The 25,793-nt window shown below is 36.8% G+C and overlaps 1 protein-coding gene across 1 annotated transcript in view; it reads left to right on the top strand.

The window, feature by feature from the left end:
* Nucleotides 1–25,589, top strand: part of TLR8 (toll like receptor 8) — a 157,756-nt gene extending 132,167 nt beyond the window's left edge. Inside the window, exon 2 of the mRNA XM_053707586.1 lies at nt 22,383–25,589. Coding sequence (XP_053563561.1) covers nt 22,383–25,517 — 3,135 coding nt within the window. The 3' untranslated portion in view covers nt 25,518–25,589. The remainder of the gene's footprint in view (nt 1–22,382) is intronic.
* The last annotated feature ends 204 nt before the right edge of the window (nt 25,590–25,793 follow it).

The raw sequence follows: 25,793 nt of genomic DNA, 5'->3' as shown, positions 1-25,793 counted from the left end.
CATAAATGGAGAAAAACTACTTTTTCCTCAGAAATGTTATGAAGTAAAGACGGTCATGTGACCGCAATTGCCGAGCTCAAATTACTGCTGCGACACAGAGAGGCACTAAAAATAGCTTCCTGGTGCACTGAGTACCAGAAATAACCATTTTTTTCTTTCCAAACCTGGCAAATGAACAAGCTGCTGAAGTAGAAATTCAGCCTTACTTTCAATTTAAACTTGTATTGTTTTATCAAGTGAATATGTGTCAGAAAATAAAGCCTAATAAAAACATGTTACCCTTTCTTTTTAAAAGAGTTTAAATGTTAGTCTCACACATGCTGCAGTGCCTGCTCAGCTGTCCGGCATGTAGACAGTTACAAGGTATGAGAAGAGACAGTTCTTCACAGAGACGTTTGATAAAGAAAGAACAGAATAGCCAACTCTGGGTTTCTAAACTAGGGCAGCAATTGTTAGGAAAATTCAGCAAGAAAACTCAGTAAGTAGCTCTTTACAAGTTCCTAACTGCTTTAAAGCCACCACTGCCCGACTGCAATTAATGACATGGAATATGGCTATACTCCAAAACTTGCTTGAAGATGAAATTACAATTTTTCTTCAGACACTTAAACTTTACCTCCTCCATGCACCGAAGGCAAAGAGAATGACTGGGGGTTGTGGGTAAGGGAGTGATACTTAACAGTTTAACTGTGGTGCTCTTTTCCTCCTCCTGCTGGCCAGGAGTGATATTCCCAACAGTAATTACTCAAGCCGTGGATTTAGGAAAGAAAACTACATTTACAAAAAATAATAAACCCTAAAATTACAAAAAAATAAAAAAAACTACCATTACAAAAAATAACAAATTAAATTATCCAAAATATTAAAAATTATTTCTATTCTAATACCCCGTTTAAAAAAAAAACCACCCAAAAATAAATAAAATCCTAATCTATAGTAAACTACCAATAGCCCTTAAAATGCCTTTTGTAGGGGATTGCCCTAAAGTTAACTGCTCTTCTGCCAAAAAATTAAAACAAATACCCCCTAACATTAAAAACCCCCACCCCCAACCCCCCCCAAAAAAAAAAACCTAACTAAAAAAATCCCTATTGCCCGAAAAGGGCATTTGTACTTTTCCTCTGCTCTCCAACATTTCATCCCTCTCTTGCCCAAATCTCTTGCCCTAACCTTGTGGCTTTACAGTATAATTCAACACTAAAATCAACATTTGACAATGCTGCACACTCCATTGTTTGCTGTACATCAATCACTCGACGGCAACCGTGACACACCAAACAGACCAGATATCTTCAGTGATGTTCACCGGCTGCTGAACGGCAGTGGAGGAAATCACGCACCGGTGCTGATTTCCGGCATCATAAATTCATCCTTAAGTCCTACAACTCTGTGCTCAGCCTGGCCAAACAAGTCTATTTCTCTTCCTTTGTGTCATCTAATGCATCCAACCCTAAAAAGCTGTTCTCAACCTTTAACTCCCTTCTACGTCTGCCTGCACCCCAGTGCACTACCAACCTCACTGCTCAGATTATTGCTGATCACTTCAAAAATAAAATTGACACAATTAGAAAAGATATCTGCACCTCACACCCTTCAATCTGGTTTCTGCCTTAAACACTCAACAGAAACCATTCTTACTAAAGTAACAAATGACTTGTTATCAGCTAAAGTAAAGGGCCATTAATCCTTACTAATTTTTCTTGACATGTCCTCTGCTTTTGACACAGTTGACCATCCTCTCCTCCTAAAAATACTACATTCATTTGGCATCCAAAACACAGCCCACTCCTGGTTTGCCTCATATCTCTCAAACCACTTGTTTTCAGTTTCCTATAACAACATATCTTGTGATCCTATGCCTCTCTCAGTTGAAGTACCGCAAGGCTCTGTCTTGGGTCCCTTGCTTTTCTGTCTCTCTATACATCCTCCCTTGGGAAACGTACAGCCTCTTTTGGATTCCATTACCACTTATATGCTGATGATACCCAAATCTATCTTTCCTCTCCTGATATCTCTCCCTCTTTACTCAACCAGATTTCCAACTGCCTCTCTGCAATTTCCTCTTGGATGTCTTCACACTGCCTCTAACTCAATCTGTCCAAAACTGAGCTGCTTCTTATTCCCCTCTCTTTTAGAGATCCAACAACTGACATTTCTCTGATGGTTGGAGACTCTATTCTCAACACCTCACCCCAGGTCCGCTGTCTTGTGGTCACACTTGACTCAGAACTCACATTCAACCCACATATACAAGCTATTACCAAATCCTGCTGCTCACACCTATGCAACATTTCCAGAATTTGTTGCTTCCTTACTCAAAAAAACTACAAAAATAATAATTAATTCCCTCATTTTGTCACGCATTGATTATTGCAATCTACTTCTAACTGGCCTTCCAAAACACTGCCTCTCCTCCCTTCAATCTATTATGTATGCTTCTGCTAGACTCATCCACCTAAGTCGACGATCTACATCAGCTGCTCCACTCTGCCAGTCTCTACACTGGCTCCCCATACACTCCAGAATACAATTTAAAGTGTTAACCCTAACTTACAAAGCACTCAACAGTCTATCTGCCAACTATATTTCCTCTCTCATCATTAAATATTCCCCATCCCGTCCTCTTTGATCAACCGCTGACCTATGTCTCTCCACTCCTGTTATCTCTATATCCCACTCCTGTCTCCAAGACTTCTCATATGCTGCTCCTATCCTCTGGAACACTCTACTCCGCTCCATAAGACTGTCTCCAACCTTGTATAGCTTCAGACACTCCTTGAAAACCCACCTATTCAGAGAGGCTTACCATCTCTCCTCCATTTCTCATCCTAACCAAACTAATACATGAACTGCCTGACACACTGCTGCAACTACAACCGATGTGACAAGCTACCCCAACCTTATGTCTCTGCACCCTAAACCTGTAGACTGTGAACTCTCTGAAGCAGGGGCCTTTTCCTCCTGTACTAAATTTGTTTAGTTTTTTTATGTTTTGTATTTATCACAAATCCTTGTCATTTTATACCCCTATCATTGTACCCAGTGCTACAGAATTTGGTGGCTCTATACAAATAAATGATAATAAATAAAAACAATAATTTGTATGGGCATTGCCCTTAAAAGGGCATTCTGTTCTTTTACAGGCCATTAAAACAGATATAAAAAAAAACACCCAAAACACCCCAAAAAGTCTAGCGAAAGATCTTCATCCCAGCATGGAAGCATCTTCATCCATCGTGGGACCAGCATCTTCTATCTTCATCCCAGCAGAGGCGGAGCGGTCAATGGATGCACGGAGGCCCAGATGGAGGTCTAGACGGAGGTCCAATGGTCTGATGTGGAGGTCCTCTTCATGCAATAGTCCACCGCACACTGAAGATTGAATGTTAGGTACCCCTTTCATTCCTTTTGGCTGAAAAATTCAAATCACCCAATAGAATGAGAACTGCTTAAATCCTATTGGCTGATTTGAACCGCCTGGATGAAGATGCTTTGCCGCTGGGATGAACATCTTTTGTTGGACTTCAGGAACAGACTTCGAGTACTTCGCTGGACTGCAAGTACCGATTTTGGGGTTAGCGTTATTTTTTTTTTGTTCTTTTGGGTGTTTTTTTTTTAGAATTGGCTTTTTTATTTTTAATGGCCTGTAAAAGAGCTGAATGCCCTTTAAGGGAAATGCCCATACAAATGCCCTTTTCGGGGCAATGGGTAGATTCGTTTTTTTTATAATTTTTTTTTATTTTGGGGGGTGGGGGTTGTAATGTTAGGGTGAATTTGTTTTAATTTTTTGGCAAAAGAGCTGGTAACAAAAGGCCCTTTTAAGGGCTATTGGTAGTCCACATTTTTTAAACAAGTAATGTTATTTTCTTTCATGTAATTAGCAAGAGTCTATGAGCTAGTGACGTATGGGATATACATTCCTACCAGGAGGGGCAAAGTTTCCCAAACCTCAAAATGCCTATAAATACACCCCTCACCACACCCACAAATCAGTTTTTACAAACTTTGCTTCCCGTGGAGGTGGTGAAGTAAGTTTGTGCTAGATTCTACGTTGATATGCGCTCTGCAGCAGGTTGGAGCCCGGTTTTCCTCTCAGCGTGCAGTGAATGTCAGAGGGATGTGAAGAGAGTATTGCCTATTTGAATTCAATGATCTCCTTCTACGGGGTCTATTTCATAGGTTCTCTGTTATCGGTCGTAGAGATTCATGTCTTACCTCCCTTTTCAGATCGATGATATACTCTTATATATACCATTACCTCTACTGATTCTCGTTTCAGTACTGGTTTGGCTTTCTACTATATGTAGATGAGTGTCCTGGGGTAAGTAAGTCTTATTTTTGTGACACTCTAAGCTATGGTTGGGCACTTTTATATAAAGTTCTAAATATTTGTGTTTAAACATTTATTTGCCTTGATTCAGGATGTTCAATATTCCTTATTTCAGACAGTCAGTTTCATTATTTGGGATAATGCATTTGAATAATCAATTTTTTTCTTACCTTAAAATTTGACTTTTTTCCCTGTGGGCTGTTAGGCTCGCGGGGGCTGAAAATGCTTCATTTTATTGCATCATTCTTGGCGCGGACTTTTTTGGCGCAAAAAAGTTTCTTTGTTATTTCCGGTGTCATACTTGTCACCGGAAGTTGCGTCATTTTTGACGTTTTTGCGCCAAAAGTGTCGGCGTTACCAGATGTGGCGTCATTCTTGGCGCTAAAAGCATTTAGGCGCCAAATAATGTGGGCGTCTTTTTTGGCGCTAAAAAATGTGGGCGTCATTATTGTCTCCACATTATTTAAGTCTCATTGTTTATTTGCTTCTGGTTGCTAGAAGCTTGTTCACTGGCATTTTTTCCCATTCCTGAAACTGTCATTTAAGGAATTTGATCAATTTTGCTTTATATGTTGTTTTTTCTATTACATATTGCAAGATGTCTCAGATTGACCCTGAATCAGAAGATACTTCTGGAAAATCGCTGCCTGATGCTGGATCTACCAAAGTTAAGTGTATTTGCTGTAAACTTGTGGTATCTGTTCCTCCAGCTGTTGTTTGTAATGAATGTCATGACAAACTTGTTAATGCAGATAATATTTCCTTTAGTAATGTTACATTACCTGTTGTTGTTCCATCAACATCTAATACTCAGAGTGTTCCTGTTAACATACGAGATATTGTTTCTAAATCCATTAAGAAGGCTATGTCTGTTATTCCTCCTTCTAGTAAACGTAAAAGGTCTTTTAAAACTTCTCATTTTTCAGATGAATTTTTAAATGAACATCATCATTCTGATTCTGATAATTATTCCTCTGGTTCAGAGGATTCTGTTTCAGAGGTTGATGCTGATAAATCTTCATATTTATTCAAAATGGAATTTATTCGTTCTTTACTTAAAGAAGTCTTAATTGCATTAGAAATAGAGGATTCTGGTCCTCTTGATACTAAATCTAAACGTTTAAATAAGGTTTTTAAATCTCCTGTAGTTATTCCAGAAGTTTTTCCTGTCCCTGATGCTATTTCTGAAGTAATTTCCAGGGAATGGAATAATTTGGGCAATTCATTTACTCCTTCTAAACGTTTTAAGCAATTATATCCTGTGCCATCTGACAGATTAGAGTTTTGGGACAAAATCCCTAATGTTGATGGGGCTATCTCTACTCTTGCTAAACGTACTACTATTCCTACGGCAGATAGTACTTCTTTTAAGGATCCTTTAGATAGGAAAATTGAATCCTTTCTAAGAAAAGCTTACTTATGTTCAGGTAATCTTCTTAGACCTGCTATATCTTTAGCGGATGTTGCTGCAGCTTCAACTTTTTGGTTAGAAGCTTTAGCGCAACAAGTAACAGATCATAATTCTCATAGCATTGTTAATCTTCTTCAACATGCTAATAATTTTATTTGTGATGCCATCTTTGATATCATTAGGGTTGATGTCAGGTATATGTCTCTAGCTATTTTAGCTAGAAGAGCTTTATGGCTTAAAACTTGGAATGCTGATATGTCTTCTAAGTCAACTTTGCTTTCTCTTTCTTTCCAGGGTAATAAATTATTTGGTTCACAGTTGGATTCTATTATTTCAACTGTTACTGGGGGGAAAGGAACTTTTTTACCACAGGATAAAAAATCTAAAGGTAAATTTAGGTCTACTAATCGTTTTCGTTCCTTTCGTCACAATAAGGAACAAAAGCCTGATCCTTCCCCTACAGGAGCGGTATCAGTTTAGAAACCATCTCCAGTCTGGAATAAATCCAAGCCTTTTAGAAAGCCAAAGCCAGCTCCCAAGTCAACATTAAGGTGCGGCCCTCATTCCAGCCCAGCTGGTAGGGGGCAGATTACGATTTTTCAAAGAAATTTGGATCAATTCGATTCACAATCTTTGGATTCAGAACATTGTTTCACAAGGGTACAGAATAGGCTTCAAGATAAGGCCTCCTGCAAGAAGATTTTTTCTTTCCCGTGTCCCAGTAAATCCAGCGAAGGCTCAAGCATTTCTGAAATGTGTTTCAGATCTAGAGTTGGCTGGAGTAATTATGCCAGTTCCAGTTCTAGAACAGGGGCTGGGGTTTTACTCAAATCTCTTCATTGTACCAAAGAAGGAGAATTCCTTCAGACCAGTTCTGGATTTAAAAATATTGAATCATTATGTAAGGATACCAACATTCAAAATGGTAACTATAAGGACTATTCTGCCTTTTGTTCAGCAAGGGCATTATATGTCCACAATAGATTTGCAGGATGCATATCTGCATATTCCGATTCATCCAGATCACAATCAGTTTCTGAGATTCTCTTTCCTAGACAAGCATTACCAGTTTGTGGCTCTGCCGTTTGGCCTAGCAACAGCTCCAAGGATTTTTACAAAGGTTCTCGGTGCCCTTCTGTCTGTAATCAGAGAACAGGGTATTGTGGTATTTCCTTATTTGGACGATATCTTGGTACTTGCTCAGTCTTCACATTTAGCAGAATCTCATACGAATCTACTTGTATTGTTTCTTTGAGAACATGGTTGGAGGATCAATTTACCAAAAAGTTCATTGATTCCTCAGACAAGGGTAACCTTTTTAGGTTTCCAGATAGATTCAGTGTCCATGACTCTGTCTCTGACAGACAAGAGACGTCTAAAATTGGTTTCAGCTTGTCGAAACCTTCAGTCTCAATCATTCCCTTCGGTAGCCTTATGCATGGAAATTCTAGGTCTTATGACTGCTGCATCGGACGCGATCCCCTTTGCTCGTTTTCATATGCGACCTCTTCAGCTCTGTATGCTGAACCAGTGGTGCAGGGATTATACAAAGATATCTTAATTAATATCTTTAAAACCGATTGTACGACACTCTCTGACGTGGTGGACAGACCACCATCGTTTAGTTCAGGGGGCTTCTTTTTTTCTTCCGACCTGGACTGTGATTTCAACAGATGCAAGTCTGACAGGTTGGGGAGCTGTTTGGGGGTCTCTGACAGCACAAGGGGTTTGGGAATCTCAGGAGGTGAGATTACCAATCAACATTTTGGAACTCCGTGCAATTTTCAGAGCTCTTCACTCATGGCCTCTTCTAAAGAGAGAGTCGTTCATTTGTTTTCAGACGGACAATGTCACAACCGTGGCATATGTCAATCATCAAGGAGGGACTCACAGTCCTCTGGCTATGAAAGAAGTATCTCGAATACTGGTATGGGCGGAATCCAGCTCCTGTCTAATTTCTGCGGTTCATATCCCAGGTATAGACAATTGGGAAGCGGATTATCTCAGTCGCCAAACGTTACATCCGGGCGAATGGTCTCTTCACCCAGAGGTATTTCTTCAGATCGTTCAAATGTGGGGACTTCCAGAAATAGATCTGATGGCTTCTCATCTAAACAAGAAGCTTCCCAGGTATCTGTCCAGATCCAGGGATCCTCAGGCGGAGGCAGTGGATGCATTGTCACTTCCTTGGAAGTATCATCCTGCCTATATCTTTCCGCCTCTAGTTCTTCTTCCAAGAGTCATTTCCAAGATTCTAAGGGAGTGCTCGTTTGTTCTGCTGGTGGCTCCAGCATGGCCTCACAGGTTTTGGTATGCGGATCTTGTCCGGATGGCCACTTGCCAACCGTGGACTCTTCCGTTAAGACCAGACCTTCTATCGCAAGGTCCTTATTTCCATCGGGATCTCAAATCCTTAAATTTGAAGGTATGGAGATTGAACGCTTGATTCTCAGTCATAGAGGTTTCTCTGACTCTGTGATTAATACTATGTTACAGGCTCGTAAATCTGTATCTAAGAAGATATATTATCGAGTCTGGAAGATTTACATTTCTTGGTGTTTTTCTCATCATTTTTCTTGGCATTCTTTTAGAATTCCTAGAATTTTACAGTTTCTTCAGGATGGTTTGGATAAAGGTTTGTCTGCAAGTTCCTTGAAAGGACAAATCTCTGCTCTTTCTGTTCTTTTTCACAGAAAGATTGCTAGTCTTCCTGATATTCATTGTTTTGTACAAGCTTTGGTTCGTATAAAACCTGTTATTAAGTCAATTTCTCCTCCTTGGAGTTTGAATTTGGTTCTGGGGGCTCTTCAAGCTCCTCCGTTTGAACCTATGCATTCGCTGGACATTAAATTACTTTCTTGGAAAGTTTTGTTTCTTTTGGCCATCTCTTCTGTTAGAAGAGTTTCTGAATTATCTGCTCTTTCTTGTGAGTCTCCTTTTCTGATTTTTCATCAGGATAAGGCGGTGTTGCGAACTTCTTTAAAATTTTTACCTAAGGTTGTGAATTCTAACAACATTAGTAGAGAAATTGTGGTTCCTTCATTGTGTCCTAATCCTAAGAATTCTAAGGAAAGATTGTTGCATTCTTTGGATGTAGTTAGAGCTTTGAAATATTATGTTGAAGCTACTAAAAATTTCCGAAAGACTTCTAGTCTATTTGTTATCTTTTCCGGTTCTAGGAAAGGTCAGAAGGCCTCTGCCATTTCTTTGGCGTCTTGGTTAAAGTCTTTGATTCATCATGCTTATGTCGAGTCGGGTAAAACTCCGCCTCAAAGGATTACAGCTCATTCTACTAGGTCAGTTTCTACTTCCTGGGCGTTTAGGAATGAAGCTTCGGTTGATCAGATTTGCAAAGCAGCAACTTGGTCTTCTTTGCATACTTTTACTAAATTCTACCATTTTGATGTGTTTTCTTCTTCTGAAGCAGTTTTTGGTAGAAAAGTACTTCAGGCAGCTGTTTCAGTTTGATTCTTCTGCTTATAATTTCAGTTTTTTTCATTATAAGATTTAAACTTTGTTTTGGGTGTGGATTATTTTCAGCGGAATTGGCTGTCTTTATTTTATCCCTCCCTCTCTAGTGACTTTTGCGTGGAAGATCCACATCTTGGGTATTCATTATCCCATACGTCACTAGCTCATGGACTCTTGCTAATTACATGAAAGAAAACATAATTTATGTAAGAACTTACCTGATAAATTAATTTCTTTCATATTAGCAAGAGTCCATGAGGCCCACCCTTTTTTTGTGGTGGTTGTGATTTTTTTGTATAAAGCACAATTATTCCAATTCCTTATATTTTATGCTTTCGCACTTTTTTCTTATCACCCCACTTCTTGGCTATGCGTTAAACTGATTTGTGGGTGTGGTGAGGGGTGTATTTATAGGCATTTTGAGGTTTGGGAAACTTTGCCCCTCCTGGTAGGAATGTATATCCCATACGTCACTAGCTCATGGACTCTTGCTAATATGAAAGAAATGAATTTATCAGGTAAGTTCTTACATAAATTATGTTTTTTTTAGTTTAAGCTTAGGTTTTATTTTTATTTCAAAGGTAAGTTTGTATTTATTTTAACTAGGTAGTTAGTAAATAGTAATATTGTAATAGTTTAGGCTTTATTTTTTTCATAAGTTTGTATTTATTTTTAAATAGGTAGCTAGTTAATAATTGTAATTTTACTTTAGGTGTATTTTAATTATGTTAAAGTTAGGGGGTGTTAGGTTTAAGGGTTAATAGTTTAATTTAGCTGGTTGCGATGTGGGGGGACAGTGGTTTAGAGGTTAATCATTTTATTTAGTGTTTGCAATGTGGGGGGACGGCGGTTTAGAGGTTATCAGATTTAGTTAGTGTTGGCAATGTGGGTGGACAGCAGTTTAGAAGTTAATAGCTTTATTTAGTATTGGCGTTGTGGGGGGATGGCGGTTTAGAGGTAATACGTTTAGTTAGTATTGGCTTTGTGGAGGGATGGCGGTTTAGAGGTTAATGGGTTTATTTAGTGTTGGCGATATGGGGGGTAGGTGGTTTAGAGGTTTATACGTTTAGTTAGTTTTGGGGATGTGGGGGGGCGGCAGTTTAGATCATTTAATTTCGGCATATTCCTTATGTTAAGTTAAATTGTTTTTCGGATCCATTCAGTATTCATATTCATAATTCTATTCTAAACTTTAGAATAGAATAATGAATATGAATAAAGACTGGATCTGAAATAACGAATGGATCCGAAATAACGATTTAACTTAACATAACTAATTTGCCGAAACAAAATTATTTTTTCAACTTAACTAATTTGCAGAAACAAAATTATGTATTTAACTAATGACAAACAAAATGAAACACATTTTTTCGCTGTGCACATATATAGTATTATACATTTTTTTCAGTTTGCACTCTCTATTGACTTCTATGCTGAGAATATGTTAACACGGTCTCGATATTTGGTTAGCACACGTTAGGTTTCGCTCGCATGCAAACTTTTTACTTTCAACTCCTGTAGCGATTTTTATGCTTAAGCAAGAGCGCTAAATAGTACTCCACTCATAATCTAGCTCTTAGTTGTGGATTTTTTGGGGTGATCACAATACAAAATTGATTTGTTTGTTTAAAGCCAGTAGTCGTGAACACCACAACAGAAAAGTTTTAAAAAAAGGAGCTTTTTTTCTGAGTTTAGTACCTGTTGTCAAACTATAAAATGTGAGGTCACCCAAAACTGATTGATACAATAACCTATTCACACCTCTTAAGGTTACATTTAAGGGCTATTCATGTTACCCCATTGTTAACTGTGCAAGGCAAATACTCATTGACCTTGTAAACTGGAATGCACATTCATGATTGCATGTTCAATAATATAGGTGCAAGCACTTTGCAATTCTACGTTATGTTGTGACCATGTTTGGACTTAGCATGCATGGTGTAGTGATGTGACTTTTTCTGCAGATCCCCTTAGCTGTACAGCATATCACATACTTAACACATATGCATATGTAAATGTGTGCCCTGTCCACTGTATACAGCTTCTACATAGAGATGAATGAACTTTAATAAATATAGCATGTATGCTAATAGACCTCTACTGCAGCTACATTTCCTGTGGCCAATCCAGAGTGTTTTGCACATGTGAAAATAGCCATAAAATAGTTGCAAAGATGTTCAAAGTGCCTTTTTGAGGGCTTATCAAGTGCATTGAGGTGTCAAACTTGAAAAGTCAAAACGTCTCGAAAAGGTGTTGAAAAGTGACTTGAAAATGGCAACATACAGCTAGATTATGAGTTTGAGCATTCGTCTTTTAACGCTGAAAATATGGTATTTTCAGCGTTAAAACAGCAACACAGTCAATACAAGTTTTGTCAGTATAGGTGTACTACAAGCCTTTTACCCTGTAACGCAAAGTCAGTACCGCACTCCTAAAAATTATCGCCTAGATTTAGAGTTTTGTCTGTAAAGACCCGCGGTGCTAATGCTGCTTTTTTTTCCAGCGCACCCTTAAGACAACGCTGGTATTTAGAGTTGTCTGAATGGCTGCGTTAGACTCAGAAAAGGGAGCGTTGAGCATAATTTAGCTCCACTTCAACCCTCAATACCAGCGTTGCCTACGGTAGCGGTAAGCTGGAAAAATGTGCTTGTGTGCGATATCCCCATAGGAAACAATAGGACTGAGCTGGTTGAAAAGAACTAACACCTGCAAAAAAGCAGTGTTCAGCTCCTAACGCAGCCCCATTGTTTCCTATGGGGAAACACTCTCTAAGTCTACACCTAACACCCTAACATGAACCCCGAGTCTAAACACCCCTAACCTTACACTTATTAACCCCTAATCTGCCGCCCCCGCTATCGCTGACACCTACATTATATTATTAACCCCTAATCTGCCCTCCCTAACATCGCCGCCACCTACCTACAATTATTAACCCCTAATCTGCCGCCCCCAACGTCACCGCTACTATAATAGAGTTATTAACCCCTAAACCTAAGTCTAACCCTCAAACCCCCCTAAGTTAAATATAATTTAAATTAATCTAAATAAATTTACTATAATTAAATAAATTATTCCTATTTAAAACTAAATACTTACCTATAAAATAAACCCTAATATAGCTACAATATAACTAATAGGTACCATAGCTATTAAATAGTTAATAACTATTTAATAGCTACCTAGTTAAAATAATTACAAAATTACCTGTAAAATAAATCCTAACCTAAGTTAAAAATACACCTAACACTACACTATCAATAAATTAATTAAATAAATTACCTACAATTAGCTAAACTAAAATAAAATTACAAGAAGTTTAAACTAATTACACCTAATCTAAGCCCCCTAATACAATAAAAAAGCCCCCCAAAATAATAAAATGCCCTACCCTATTCTAAATTACAAAGTAATCAGCTCTTTTACCAGCCCTTAAAAGAGCTTTTTGCGGGGCATTGCCCCAAAGTAATCAGCTCTTTTACCTGTAAATAAAAATACAAACCCCCCAACATTAAAACCCACCACCCACATACCCCTACTCTAACCCACCCAAACCCCCCTTAAATAAACCTAACACTAACCCCCTGAAGATCTCCCTTCCTTTAGTCGTCTTCACCCAGCCGAGCCGAATTCTTCATCCAAGCGGAGCAAGAAGAGGTCCTCCATCCGGTAGAAGTCTTCATCCAAGCGGGGTCTTCTATCTCCATCCATCCGGAGCGGAGCCATCTTCCATACAGCCGACGCAGAGCCATTCTCTTCAACCAACGGACTAACGACGAATGACGGTTCCTTTAAGGGACGTCATCCAAGATGGCGTCCCTCGAATTCCGATTGGCTGATAGGATTCTATCAGCCAATCGGAATTAAGGTAAGAAAAGTCTGATTCAATCAGCCAATCAGATTGAAGTTCAATCCGATTGGCTGATCCAATCAGCCAATCTGATTGACCTCGCATTCTATTGGCTGATCGGAACAGCCAATAGAATGCGAGGTCAATCCGATTGGCTGGGTTTTAATGTTGGGGGGGTTGTATTTTTATTTAAAGGTAAAAGAGCTGATTACTTTTGGGGCAATGCCCCGCAAAAAGCCCTTTTAAGGGCTGGTAAAAGATCTGATTAGTTTGTAATTTAGAATAGCATTTTATTATTTTGGAGGGCTTTTTTATTTTATTAGGGGACTTAGATTAGGTGTAATTAGTTTAAACTTCTTGTAGTTTTTTTTATTTTCTGTAATTTAGTGTTTTTAGTTTAGCTAATTGTAGGTAATTTATTTAATTAATTTATTGATAGTGTAGTGTTAGGTGTATTTGTAACTTAGGTTAGGATTTATTTTACAGGTAATTTTGTAATTATTTTAACTAGGTAGCTATTAAATAGTTATTAACTATTTAATAGCTATTGTACCTAGTTAAAATAAATACAACGTTGCCTGTAAAATAAATATAAATCCTAAAATAGCTACAATGTAACTATTAGTTATATTGTAGCTATATTAGGGTTTATTTTATAGGTAAGTATTTAGTTTTAAATAGGAATAATTTATTTAATTATAGTAAATTTATTTAGATTAATTTAAATTATATTTAAGTTAGGGGGGTGTTAGGGTTAAGGTTAGACTTAGGTTTAGGGGTTAATAACTTTATTATAGTAGCAGCGACGTTGGGGGCGGCAGATTAGGGGCTAATAATTGTAGGTAGGTGGCGGTGATGTTAGGGAGGGCAGATTAGGGGTAATAAAATGTATTATAGTGCTTGTGAGGTGGGAGTGCGGCGGTTTAGGGGTTAATACATTTATTATAGTGGCGGCGAGGTCCGGTCGGCAGATTAGGGGTTAATAAGTGTAGGTAGGTGGAGGCGACATTGGGGGGGCAGATTAGGGGTTAATAAATATAATGTAGGTGTCGGCGATGTTAGGGGCAGCAGATTAGGGGTTTATAGGTATAATGTAGGTTGCGGCGGTGTCCGGAATGGCAGATTAGGGGTTAAAAAATTTTATTATAGGGTTGGCGATGTGGGGGGGCCTCGGTTTAGGGGTTCATAGGTAGTTTATGGGTGTTAGTGTACTTTATAGCACAGTAGTTAAGAGCTTTATGTTCCCGCGTTAGCCCATAAAGCTCTTAACTACTGACTTTTTTTGACGGTAGGAGTCTTGTCGGTAGAGGCTCTACCGCTTACTTCTTCCAAGACTCGTAATACCAGCGTTAGGCAAATCCCATAGAAAAGATAGGGTACGCAATTGACGTAAGGGGATCTGCGGTAGCCTCGAGTCGCGGAAAGAAAGTGAGCGGTAGACCCTTTCCTGTCTGACACTAAATACCAGCGGGCGTTAAAAAGCAGCGTTAGGACCCCTTAACGCTGATTTTGACAGCTAACGCCAAACTTTAAATCTAGGCGTATGTTTTTCAATAGGACTTCCATAGCGCTGGTATTACGAGTTTTTCTGGAAAGCTAAAAAGCGAGCGGTACACCCTACGACAAGATCTGTAACGCTGTCTAAAGTCAGTAGTTATGAGTTTTACGCTACAAAACTGTAACATAAAACTCATAACTAACACCCATAATCTACCTATTAACCCCTAAACTGAGGCCCTCCCGCATCGCAAACACTATAATACATTTATTAACCCCTATTCCATCGCTTCCCAACATCGTTGCCACTATAATAAAGTTATTAACCCCTAAATCGCCACCCTCCCACGTTGCAAACACTATTTAAATATTGTTAACCCCTAATTTGCTGTCCACCCACACTGCCGCTATACTAAACCTATTAACCCCTAAACCGCAAGCCCCCCACAACGAAATATACTAAAATAAACAATTAACCTCTAAACCTAAAGCCCCCCAAAACTAAATATACTAAAATAAACTATTAACCCCTAAACCGCAAGCCCCCCACAACGAAATATACTATAATAAACTATTAACCCTAAACCTAATGCCCCCCTAACTTTATATTAAAATTACAATTTCCCTATCTTAAATTAAATTAAAACTTACCTGTCAAATTTAAAAAAATAATTTTAAACTAACAATTAAACTATTATGATTATTAAACTAAAATAAACTAACTATCAATTAAATAAAAATAAAATACAAATCCTAACACTACTCTAAAAATCCAATCAGCCAATAGAATGAGAGCTTAATCCTATTGGCTGATTGGAACAGCCAATAAAATGAGAGCTAAATCCTATTGGCTGATTGGAATAGCCAATAGAATTTTAGCAGCTTTAATTCCTATTGGCTGATTTAAATCTTTCAGCCAATAGGAATGCAAGGGACACCATCTTGGATTGCGTCACTTGCATTGAAGATTTAGTATACGGCGGCGACCGTATGAAGAGGATTCTCTGCGCCGGATGTCTTCAGGATGGACCTGCTCTGCGCCGGCTGGATGAAGACTTCTTGCTGCCTGGATGAGGATTTGGCTGGATGGATGCAGATAGAAGAGGCCCCCTGGATGAAGACTTCTTGCCGCCTGGATGAGGACTTCCCCGGCTGGATGAAGATAGAAGAGGCCACCTGGATGAAGACTTCTTGGAGCCTAGATGAAGATCCTTCAAGCGGGACTTCAACAACTGTAAGTGAATTGTCGATGGTTAGTGTTAGGTTTTTTTAAGGTGTTTTTTGAGTAGGTTTTTATTTTAGTTTAGGGTTTGGGCTTTTCATAAAAGAGCTGAATGCCCTTTTAAGGGCAATTCTCATACAAATGCCCCAGTTTTAAGTCTTTTTAGGACGTAATTTTTTTTTTAGACAGGGTGTAATGTGACATTTGCTTTGTAAATCATTTCCATATAAACTGTTCACCAGGGTTTGCAAATACATGATATATATTTATGAAGAATGGAGAAAGTCTGGCACTGTGTATAAACAACCCAAAATATTTAATAACCGCTTATGAGTGAGGAGGGTAGTGTAATTATCGTTATGCCTGTGTCAATTAACTAAAATATATTTTTCCTGCTGCAGAGCTATCCCTGTACAAGTTTATATTTATGTTAAACAGGTTTATATCTTAGATTACTCATTTTAATGTGCTGTTTTTATATTTGATACCGAACAAATTTCAGTTATTCCATGACCCTAAACAGAGGACATTTTTTTTGCTTCCTATCACACACACATTCTCACGCACACACATTCTCACACACACATTTTACACACTAGCCATTTTCTTCACCCAAAACACAACTGGTAACTCAAGCTGCATTTCTAGTCATTCATTTACCTTTAAATACAGCTGCTATGAGCCTAACTAAACAGATTCTACAGGCATAGCTTTTAGCCACAATGTTTTGTTATGGTGAGGCCTGCAGCAGCCTTGTTAAGAGAAATACTTTTTTAAATAGTCAGTCCGGTACTCACATATACTCTGGTGTATTCTTGTTTGTGGAGACATAGGTCAGGTATCAGTGATCCTTTTTCCCATTTTGGTCAAGTGATCCAGTACTTTTGTAACAGGTAAAGAGGCTGCGCAGGATCTTACTCTGTGTTGTTGGAGGATTTCAGCAGAGCTGACTGAGTCAGGAAGGTAGGCTGCATAATCAGCCTGGTGCCAGTTTTTTATATTTCCCGCTTCCTGACTTCTCACTCTACCTAGAGTCCTTCCCCAACCAGAGTGCTAAGTACCAGACACACATACGGAAACTTATCAACCAAGCACGCTACCCCCCCCCCCACTGTATCAGCATCCACCCACACACCGCTAGGTATCAGAGGCCCCTCACACCTCACTAAGTATCAGCGGCCCTTAACACCCACACCGCTAAGTATCAGAGACCCCGACACCACACTAAGTATCAGCTCGTAGACAAACGCTCAGTGAGGGAGCACAGCATACAACCGGCACAGACACAGGGATGGCAGGCACTGTGAGAAAGTTATTTCCTGCTAACCTCATAATAGGCATGATATAGCACGGGAGTTAAGAGGTGAGAGCAGGAAATATCTTTCTCACTGAACAAGTGGTGTCACGGTGATGTGAAAAAGTGCCGCCCCCCTCCATCTGCCGCTCTAGGCCCGTGCCTTGTTTGCCTAGGCGGTAATACGCCCCTGAAATGCCCTTTTCAGGGCAATGGTTAGCTTAGGTTTTTTTAGATAGCTTTTTTATTTGGGGGGGTTGCATGGGTGGTGGGTTTTACTGTTGGGGGGTCTTTGTATTTTTTTTACAGGTAAAAGATCTGATATCTTTGGGTCAAAACCCCACAAAAGGCCCTTTTAAGGGCTATTGGTAGTTTATTGTAGGCTAGGTTTTTTTTTATTTTGGGTGGGCTTTTTTATTTTGATAGGGCTATTAGATTAGGTTTTATTCTTTTTTATTTTTGATAATTTGTTTGTTATTTTTTGTAAGGTTATTTTTTTTATTTTTAGTAATTTTTGTGTTTTGTTTATTTTTTGTAATGTTAGGTTTTAGTGTAAGGCAGGTTAGGTTTTATTTCACAGGTAAGTTTGAATTTATTTTAACTAGGCAGTTAATAAATAGTTAATAACTATTTATTAACTAGTCTACCTAGTTAAAATAAATACAAACTTACCTGTGAAATAAAAATAAAACCTAAGCTAGCTACAATATAACTATTAGTTATTTTGTAGCTAGCTTAGGTTTTATTTTACAGGTAAGTTTGTATTTAGTTAATAATTGTAATTGTGGTGATGATATTTGGGGCGGCAGATTAGGGGTGTTTAGACATGGGGTTTATGTTAGGGTGTTAGGTTTTTACGTTAGTTTTATTTTCCCCATAGACATCAATGGGGCTGCGTTACGGAGCTTTTCATTCCGCGATCGCAGCTGTTAGGCTTATTTTTTGCAGGCTTTCCCCATTGATGTCTATGGGAAAATCGTGCACGAGCCTGTCAAAGCAGTGCTTGTTTTCGGTGCGGTATGGAGCTCAACACATCCATATCGCCCGCACAAGCCTGCTTTTTCAAAACTTGTAATGGCAGCGCTATAGGGAGTGAAATAACGCTGCTTTTGTTGCAGTCGATAAAATCCCTATAGCGCTCTAAACTGGTAATTGAACTGATAGGGGGTTAATAGTTAACACTTGTGGTGCAGGGGTTAATAGAACTTGCGGTGGGTATGTGGCGGTTTAGAGGTTAATAGTTAGTGACTTGTGGTGGGTATGTGGAGGTTTAATGTTAATTAGTTAAGTGTTAGTGTGCGATAGTGGGGTACTTCAGTTTAGGGGTATTAGGAGTAACGATTAGGCAGACGGCAGTAATATTCCAGGAATCGGTTACTATACATCGCTAATATGGTCGGCAATGCTGGATGTTGCTTAAGCCAGCATCTCTGACCAATGGCGTGTATAGTAAATGCCTATCAGCGATGCAGCTATGTCGGGAGCTTGGAATATTCCAACAAGCTCGCTCGACGGGAGCTTGGAATATTTCCCCACCTCATAGCACTTTTAAACCTTAGAACGTTTAGCTCAATAAAGATTTATACGTACAGAGAGAGAGAATAATGTAGAAAATATTTTTGTTGTTCTGGGAATATAATTATATGACACACATTATTCTTTTAAAGCAATAACTACTTTAGCAATATGTTAAACAAATTATCGCTTTGGGAGTGGGATAAAAAATGGAGCTAAACCTGCTACATATAAAAATACCACACAATCAATTCAAAATAGTAGAACATCTTTTTAACTGATAGGAAAAGATAAAATGATACAACTTATATCAGCAAAGTGGTAGTAAAAAGCAAACATTCTTTGAGTGTGACTATTGATTGTTTTCTTTTTTTTTCTTTTTTTTTGTTTCAGCAGTTTCTTTTGGTGAATAAGGTGTTTGACAAAAAAAGGGCTGCAAAGGGCTTTAACATATATATACATACAGGTGTTTGACAAAAAAAGGGCTGCAAAGGGCTTTAACATATATATACATACAGGTGTTTAACAAAAAAAGGGCTGCAAAGGGCTTTAACATATATATACATACAGGTGTTTAACAAAAAAAGGGCTGCAAAGGGCTTTAACATATATATACATACAGGTGTTTAACAAAAAAAGGGCTGCAAAGGGCTTTAACATATATATACATACATACAGGTGTTTAACAAAAAAAGGGCTGCAAAGGGCTTTAACATATATATACATACAGGTGTTTAACAAAAAAAGGGCTGCAAAGGGCTTTAACATATATATATATACATACAGGTGTTTAACAAAAAAAGGGCTGCAAAGGGCTTTAACATATATATACATACATACAGGTGTTTAACAAAAAAAGGGCTGCAAAGGGCTTTAACATATATATACATACAGGTGTTTAACAAAAAAAGGGCTGCAAAGGGCTTTAACATATATATATATATATATACATACAGGTGTTTAACAAAAAAAGGGCTGCAAAGGGCTTTAACATATATATACATACAGGTGTTTAACAAAAAAAGGGCTGCAAAGGGCTTTAACATATATATATATACATACAGGTGTTTAACAAAAAAAGGGCTGCAAAGGGCTTTAACATATATATACATACATAGACCTGTCTAAATATGTGTATGTATGCATATTTATATGTATAGATGTGTGTACATATATATTTAAAGGGACAGTCTACACCTTAGTCATCATAAAGTCTTACCTTAGATTAAGCTGCAAATAGCCTCCTGCAGCCCTTTCTATATCATGCAGCAGGAACGGTAAAACAGTTATTTTGAAATGAATATGGTTTCTGACCAGTTTGAAATGGCTGCCAAGCTCCACCCACTGATAACATCACGATCTGGGCTGCATATTGCTTCCAATCACAAAAGGCTCACTAGTTGGATTCAACAGACTGTCAATAATATTCAGCAGAGTGCATAGATGCAGCCCAGAGTGTGATATCATTGGGGAGTGGAGCTTGGCAGCCATTTCAAACTGACCAGAAACAATATTAATTTTAAAATAACTTTTTTACCATTTCCTGTTGCATGATATAGAAAGCGGTGCATGAGACTATTTGTGGCTTAATCTAAGGTAAGACTTTAAGATGACTAAGGTGTCGACTGTCCCTTTAAGTGTTTATGTGTTTAACTGTATATTTACTTTACATATTTAACAATCCAATGTTCTTTACTTACAGAATAGTGTATTTTTATTGTAAATACATATTTCTATATATATATATATATACCTATACCTATATATCTAGTCTTATAGATATATATGTCTAGATATTTATTTTACATTAACCATAGCAGATATATAGAAAGATATATTTAATAATAAAAAGCACATTATTTTGTGAAGAACACAGGAATGTAAAATATGTGTAAAGTACATCGGGCTTCACGATTTAGAACTAACTTGGTCATGCTAATGTTCATGAACATTTTAAATAAAGTAGAATATTAAAAAAATATCAATAATAATTATTAAAAATTATTATACATACTGTAAAAATATAGATATATTCTGTGGATTATTTAGAATACTTTACAGTATGTATAATTATTTTTTATTAGTTATTAATATATTTTTATATATAATATTTCAAGAATGCGCATTGAAGTTAGCAATTTTTCAAGTGCACTAACCAGATTGCGTTAGTCTTAAATCGTGAAACCCGGTGCACACATATTTTACATTCCTATGTTCTTCACTTATAAAATAATGTGATTTTTATTATTAAATATATATTTCTATATATCTGATTTGGTGCATTACATATATTTTACATTCCTATGATCTTCAGGTAGAAAATAATGTACTTTTTATTATTAAATATATATTTCTATATTTATCTAATACTGTTAATGTAAAATACATGTCTATGCCTCTATATCTATAGGAATAGAAATACAGGTATAGGTTTATATAGATATATAGAAATATGTATTTACAGTAAAAAGTACATTGTTCTGTATGTAAGAACATTTGAATGGGACATTTGCATAACTGCTGTTGGGTTAGCACGTAAGTAAAGGTATTATATATTTTTTTCAGTTTGCACTCTCCATTGAGTTCTATGCCGAGAATATGTTAACACGGTCTCAATATTTGGTTAGCACACGTTAAGTTTCGCTCGCATGCAAACTTTTTACTTTCTACTCGTCTAGTGATTTTTACACTCAAGCGAGAGCGCTAAATAGTACTCCACTCATAATCTAGCCTTTAGTTGTTAGAGTTTTTTGGGTGATCACAATGCAAAATCGATTTGTTTGTTTAAAGCCGGCAGCTGCGAACACCTCAACAGAAAAGTTCCCAACAAGGCTTTTTTTTGTGAGTTTAGTACCTGTTGTCTAGCTATAAAATGTGAGGTCACCCAAAACTGAATGATACAATAACCTATTCACACCTCTTAAGGTTACATTAAAGTTCTATTTATGTAACCCCTTTGTTAACTGTGCAAGGCAAGTACTCATTGAACTTGTAAACTGGAATGCACATTCATGATTTATACAAATAAATGATAATAATAATAATAATTGCATGCTCAATAATATAGGTGCAAGCACCTTGAAATCCCATGTTACATTGTGACAATGTTAGAACTTAGCATGCATGGTTATAGTGATGTGACATTTCCTGCAGATCCCCTTAACTGTACAGCATATCACGTACTTAACACATATGCATATGTAAATGTGTTCCCTGTCCACTGTATACAGCTTATACAATAGAGATGAATGAGCTTTAATGAATATACCATGTATGCTAATAGACCTCTACTGCGGCCATATTTCCTGTGGCCATTTCATAGTGTTTTGCACATGTGAAAATAGCCATAAAATAGTTGCAAAGATGTTTAAAGTGCCTTTTCGATGGCTTATCAAGTTCCTTGAGGTGTCGAACTTGAAAAGTCAAAACGTCTCGGTGTTGAAAAGTGACTTGAAAATGGGCTGTAATCATTGAGCACTTTTTGACCCCATAGAGAAATAGGGCTTTTAGTAAGGATTCAAAAACACGTTTGCAAATGCGGAGAAAGAACTGAAAATGCACTGTTGTGATTGAGTCGAATAAAAAAAGTAGCCTTTTTAGCCAGGAAAGGGGCGATTGGGATTGAGGCCTTAGTTGGAAAAGCAAATGTGAGTAAGAAAAATATTTTTTAAACAGTATATTAAAAAATTCTAATAAATTACAGATGTAAAAAAGTAAAATTATATTGTCGTGTTTAAATATGAACTTTTTTTATCATTAAGAGTAAAACATTTTTTATTTATTTTTTTTCAGACAGAAAAGACAAGCTTCTTTCTAAGATTCCTATCTCAGCTTCTGATGCTGTGCAGTTCCCTTGGATTTCCTCATCACACACAAGACAATAGGACCTTGCCATGCAGCATTGAACAAAATATTTCATCTATTACATTTGATTGTCGTGCTGGTCGGTTAAAAAAAGTACCCATTCCCATTGAATATGTGTCTGAATCCATAATATTACTACTGTCAGATAATAATCTGCACTCACTATCTAAAGAGTCTTTTCAAGACTGGTCTAACCTCACAAAATTAGATTTAAGTAAGAATCGCTACCTGGAGAAAACCCCCCAGAAATTACATAAATGCAAAAGAGTTCTGGAAATCCAAAATGGAACATTTTCCAACTTAACAAAATTGAAAGAGCTGTATATTGATCAAAATAATTTATGCAATATACCAACTGGACTGCCACTTTCTTTGCAAGTCTTGAGTTTACAGTACAACAATATTTTTTCAATTAGTAAGAAAAGTTTCTCTAGGCTAAACAATTTGAAAGAACTGCAGCTTGGCCATAATTGTTACTATAGTAATAAGTGTAAGGGGACCTTAAATATTAAATATGGTGCATTCTCCGAGCTAACACAATTAACTGTACTGTCTCTTTCATCTAACAATCTGATCCGTGTGCCTCAAAATCTACCTTCATCGTTAATTCAACTATATTTAGGTAATAACAGAATACAAGTTATTGGTAGAGATGATTTCAATAACTTAATTAATTTAGAATTACTTCACCTGAGTGGAAATTGTCCAAGATGCTTTAATGCTGCCTATTTATGTATACCCTGCACCAATCCATCCTATATTCAAATTAATGATTATGCTTTTCAGAACCTCAGAAACTTAACTCAACTTAATCTTGCAAGCACATCCCTGAGATCTGTACCACAAATATGGTTTAAAAATACAACTAAGTTAAAAGTGTTGGATCTTACACTTAATTACCTATTGAATGAAATTGCATCAGCAGACTTTTTACATAATTTAACATTTCTAGAAAGACTTGACTTGTCTTATAATTATGAAGTAAAATCATATCCAAAGACCATTAACCTTTCAGATAATTTTTCCAAATTAATCTCCCTTCGACAGTTGCGTATGCAAGGATATGTATTTAAAGAAATCACTACTTCTAGCTTAGCTCCTCTAACCACACTCAAAAAACTAAATGTAATAGATTTTGGAGTAAACTTTATAAGACAAATTAATTTTAATGTTTTTCTTCAATTTCCTAATTTAACTTTAATTAAGCTATCTGAGAATAAAATATCACCAATTTCTGAGAATTATAATCGAAGCCAAGTAGTGGAAACCTTTCAAACTCACACCATTAACAAAAATTCAATAGATAATTATGTTTCATCTCATAAAGTTCACACAGAATATGTTCCAAAAATATATAGGGTTGATTTTGAACTAGAAAAGATCAAGTGTAGTTCATATGGTAAAACGTTGGACCTCAGTTTGAATAGTATATTTTTTATCGATCCAGAACAATTTAGGCCTTTTCAAGATATAGCATGTTTGAATTTGTCCGCCAATGGGATTGGTCAAGACTTAAATGGTACAGAATTTATCTACCTATCAAATCTGAAATATTTAGATTTATCTTTCAACAAACTAGATTTTGCATCTATTAATGCATTTTCAGAACTGTCTCATTTAGAAGTTTTAGATGTGAGTTATAATAAGCATTATTTTGTTGTGGAAGGTGTTACTCACCATCTGAAATTCATTGAACATCTTCAACACCTAAAAATTTTAAATCTAAAAGCCAATAAAATATCCACTCTTACTGAAGCTGAAATTAAAAGTAATTCTTTAGAAGAGTTAAACTTTTCACAAAATCGTTTGGATGTGTTATGGAAAAATGGTGATGGACGTTACTTAGATATATTTGGGAATTTTTCTAACCTTAAAATTCTAGACATATCTCACAACAGACTCCATAAAATACCTAGCAAAGCACTTAGAAACTTACCCAAAAGTCTTCAGAAATTATTCTTGAACGATAATGCTATAGAGACTTTTGAATGGGAAATACTAAAACAATTTGAGAACCTAGTGATTCTTGATCTAAGTCACAATCACCTAGCAACGATAACAGGAAATTTATCTAATCAAACAAATTCACTGCAAACATTATTTCTGAAGAGCAACAGAATTTTTCAATTGCCAGTGTCATTTCTTCACAATGTCAAAAGCCTCATAAACCTTGATTTAAGTAATAACCTTATTGAGACTATAAACAAATCAGTATTTTTGTCTGGTAATGAAAATTATTTAAAAGTCTTAGAACTCAAGGGAAATCCATTTGACTGCAACTGTGGTATTATTGAATTTTTGAGTTGGATCAAAAGGAATAATGTTACAATTCCACGACTGGCAACTGATGTCACATGTGCCACTCCAATCATCAGAAAAAGAGAAACCATCATATATTTTGATGTGAAAACCTGTAATTTAGATAGTGTTTCATTGATGTTATTTTTGTTGTCATTTGTTTTAGCCGTTCATATTATTGCATTACCTATTATGAAGCATCTATTTTTCTGGGATCTATGGTTTCTTTATCATTTTTGTACAGCAAAACTGAAATGGCGCAAAGTTGGCGCCTCTGAATGCCTATATGATGCATTTGTAGCTTACGACACTAAAGATCTGGCCGTAAGTGATTGGGTGTTGAATGAACTATGTTACCATGTAGAGAGTAAAGGAGATAGACACATACTTCTTTGTTTAGAAGAAAGAGACTGGGAACCAGGGAAAGCAATTATTGATAATCTTGTGCATAGCATTAATCAAAGTAAAAAGACAATATTTGTTCTTACAAAGGACTACATAAAAAGTGGAAAGTTTAAAACAACATTTTATTTGGCCTTACAAAAACTTATAGATGAAAACATGGATGTGATTGTCATTGTTCTGTTACAACCTGTTTTGCAAAATTCCCAGTACTTGAGATTTAGAAAAAAAATCTGCAAGAGTTCCATATTGGAGTGGCCAAAAAATCCACATGCAGAAGTCTTATTTTGGCAAAAGATGAGAAATGTTGTGATTACAGAAAACTATACTAGGTACAACCATTTGTATACAGATCATCTTTAGGGATTGTAGGTAAATATTACAATACAAGAAATATTTTTGTATTGGTTTTGTTTTACAATACTGATTTAAAACACTTACATCGGATTTTTAAAGAGACAGTAAAGTCAAACTTAAACATACATGATTTAGATAGAACATGATATTTTGAACAACTTTCCAATTTACATTTATTATCAAATTGTCTTTGTTCTCTTGGTAGCCTTTATTACAGAGTAAACCCAGGTAGGCTGATATGAGCTTAGGAGTGTGTCTTTAACAATCTATGGCAGCAGTGTT

This window comes from Bombina bombina, chromosome 3, assembly GCF_027579735.1.
Source record: "Bombina bombina isolate aBomBom1 chromosome 3, aBomBom1.pri, whole genome shotgun sequence".
In the NCBI taxonomy this organism is placed as follows: domain Eukaryota; kingdom Metazoa; phylum Chordata; class Amphibia; order Anura; family Bombinatoridae; genus Bombina; species Bombina bombina.
This window is presented reverse-complemented; position numbering and strand designations above follow the sequence as displayed.